General features: G+C 36.1%; 1 protein-coding gene across 1 annotated transcript; it reads right to left on the bottom strand.

The window, feature by feature from the left end:
- Positions 1-426: 426 nt before the first annotated feature.
- LOC131608101 (GDSL esterase/lipase At4g10955) lies at positions 427-2,565 on the bottom strand. The gene is made up of 3 exons (XM_058880034.1): positions 2,402-2,565; positions 1,989-2,083; positions 427-1,635 (listed from the first exon to the last, which is right to left on the bottom strand). The coding sequence occupies exons 2-3, from the start codon at positions 2,048-2,050 to the stop codon at positions 663-665; spliced, it is 1,035 nt and encodes a 344-aa protein (XP_058736017.1). The 5' UTR covers positions 2,051-2,083; positions 2,402-2,565; the 3' UTR covers positions 427-662.

Raw genomic sequence — 2,565 nt, 5'->3', positions numbered from 1 at the left:
TATTGCTTTCTAAAAAAATTTATTTACTACATTTTTTTATTGATAAAAATATCTTTATAAAAACACATCTATATAACTCTTAGGGAGATGTGGATAATGTGCATATAGCAATCAATTCTCTTTATTTATTTGTTTTTGTTTTTTATAAAAAAAAGATATAGTTAAAAAAAAAACATGAATAAATTACTAGTACATGAATACATTTTAGTATTTTGGTGTTTCTGTTTTTTTTTTTTTTTGTTACATTTTGCTAGATTGAAGCAATTGAGGTAGAATATACAGCATTCTTATAGCATCAAAACACATAATTTAGTTGTTGTTCTAACACCAGCAATGTTCATGTCCTAGTTTGAGATAAGATAACAATTACCAATACAGTAGTTGTTAAAATGAAGGTTGAATATAGTCTATGTGAACTTCAAATAATTAAGCTAATTCAAACACTTACTTATGGAACAAAATTACAAAACAAACATACTCTACAGCAATAAATACCGAGCCTTATTCCACTAACTGTGGTCGGCTACATGAATCAAATTCTGCTATAATGTTCTATAAAAAAAAATCATGTTTCTATGAATTTTCTCAATCTTCACACGAAAACCAGAATCATCAACCCCTAATAATTCACCTCCAATAAATTACAATAACTACTACATGAACTATTTGTAATTGTAAAGCTTGTAGTCAAGACTCAAGTCAGGTTTCCACCACTGATGAATCCCATGAGCTTCTTTGAAATCAGATGCAGGTGCAACATTAACTGTCAAAGAAGCTGAAGGAATCAGATGCAGCGGTTCAGAATATTCCTTCCCGAACGCACCCATCAATAGTCCACCAAGCGAGTTTTGAGTTGCTAGCCTTTCAATCACGCCTGCACCAATATCCTCCATGTTCCTCCTGTGTTCAAAATATCCAATATACTCCGAACATAAATGATCAGATGGATTCACAAATAAACACGGAACCCAGGCAGCCAAAGCGGTAAATGGATCGAGTGAGAAATCCTTCGGCTGTTTGGCTTTCATAGCCAAGGTGAGTCCAGCAGTTATCACGCTGCCAGCGAATCGAATCCCATGTTTTACTCTCTCGTCCTTAATCTTCTCAAGTGGGGCAGATACAAATGGAGGGTTGAAAAGAAAAGATTCAATAAAGTTTCCTTCCTTAGCCATGGCTTTCCCGGTAAGCATCGCCATTGCTGATCCTAGGGAATGTCCGGCCAACCAAACATTTGAATCACCTACAGTTGTAACTGTATTTCGAACAGCTTGAACAGCTATGTTAGAGCGTGTGGTTTGATGAAGTCCCTGTCGGATGAAGTGGATATCTAACTCAACATCGCGTGAAACCGAGTGTGCTTTCGTTAGAGTCCCTCGAAAGGCAATCACGTAACGTGGACTTCGGTATAATGTGTCGTTAGATTGAGATGATGGAGGCTTGAACTCGTAGATTGCACCAAATATGGAAGAGTCAACATCATCTACAAGTGGACGAAGTAGTTGAAAATGGAAAAATGTCCACCAAGGAGGAGCAAGGGCTTCCGAACCTTGGCGGTTTTCCTGCCGGTCTCTTTCTAGAATGTAAACACCTTGAACCAAACAAGCAGCAACTGACATTCGATGATATGGATTATCCCTGAATCAAATATTAAATGTAAAATACTAGTTAGATAATGATATTCAAGACGGAATCAGAGAGTCTGATTCAAGATCCGTTGGGCGTTAAGCCATCTGCTATCGGGTTTTTACTATCAAACCAATTATTATTTACATCTATACACCAAGCTCAATAGTGTTGAACGTGACGGGAGTCTTAAGAGTCTCACATCAGACTACATATGACCTGAATATATGTTTATAAGTAGGGACAATCCTCACAGAGGTTTTGTAAAGTTGAATACCCAACCACAATTTTAAGAGCAATAAAACTAGTCATTTTGTTATCCAAGTAGAGAAATAAAGAAGAACAAATTGATTTGAAGATCTTACCATAAAACATAAGTCAAGTGCAAAGGTCCCGAGAGGTCAAAACTTTCCCTCTCAGAGGCCATGGAACTCTACAGCACACCCTTCTGGCTTTTCTTCTGAGATTGCAAAACAATTCAAAAAGGAAAAGAAACAGATCAAAATTTGATTTTTAAGGTATCAGATTCTGAATCACATTTCATGGTCAAATCGAATAGTAAATCGTTGAATCAACGACAACGAAATAAAAAACTAATATTCGTAGAATATTCTCGCAATTATTATTATATGATAATGATGCAATAGGTGAATGAAGAAATGAAACAGAAACTGCAATGTGAGATTTGGATTGCGATTGTGTAAGCATAAGAAAAATGAAAATGAAACTATGATTGAAGAGAAATGGAGGTAAACGAAAATGGAAAAATGATTCTTACGTTGGAATCGGAGAGGATGAAATGAACGTCGGTTGTTTCGGATCTGCGAAGGTACAACGTCGTATCGTATGCTCCGGTGGTGGTCTCCTGGTGATAATGAAATGGAATCTACCGCACGACAACATAAAATCATTTTTTCACTTGCATCTTTCCTTTTAATATAG

This window comes from Vicia villosa, linkage group LG5 (genome assembly GCF_029867415.1).
Source record: "Vicia villosa cultivar HV-30 ecotype Madison, WI linkage group LG5, Vvil1.0, whole genome shotgun sequence".
NCBI classification, from domain to species: Eukaryota; Viridiplantae; Streptophyta; class Magnoliopsida; order Fabales; family Fabaceae; genus Vicia; species Vicia villosa.
Note: the sequence above shows the minus strand (reverse complement) of the source record. Positions and strands in the feature narration are given on the sequence as shown.

Bases quoted from the DNA above. Each gene is read 5' to 3' on its own strand.
- LOC131608101 (XM_058880034.1), bottom strand. From the start codon at position 2,050: ATGGCCTCTGAGAGGGAAAGTTTTGACCTCTCGGGACCTTTGCACTTG. The intron at 1,636-1,988 runs GTAAGATCTTCA...TATTTGATTCAG, and splicing joins CACTTGACTTATGTTTTATG to GGATAATCCATATCATCGAA.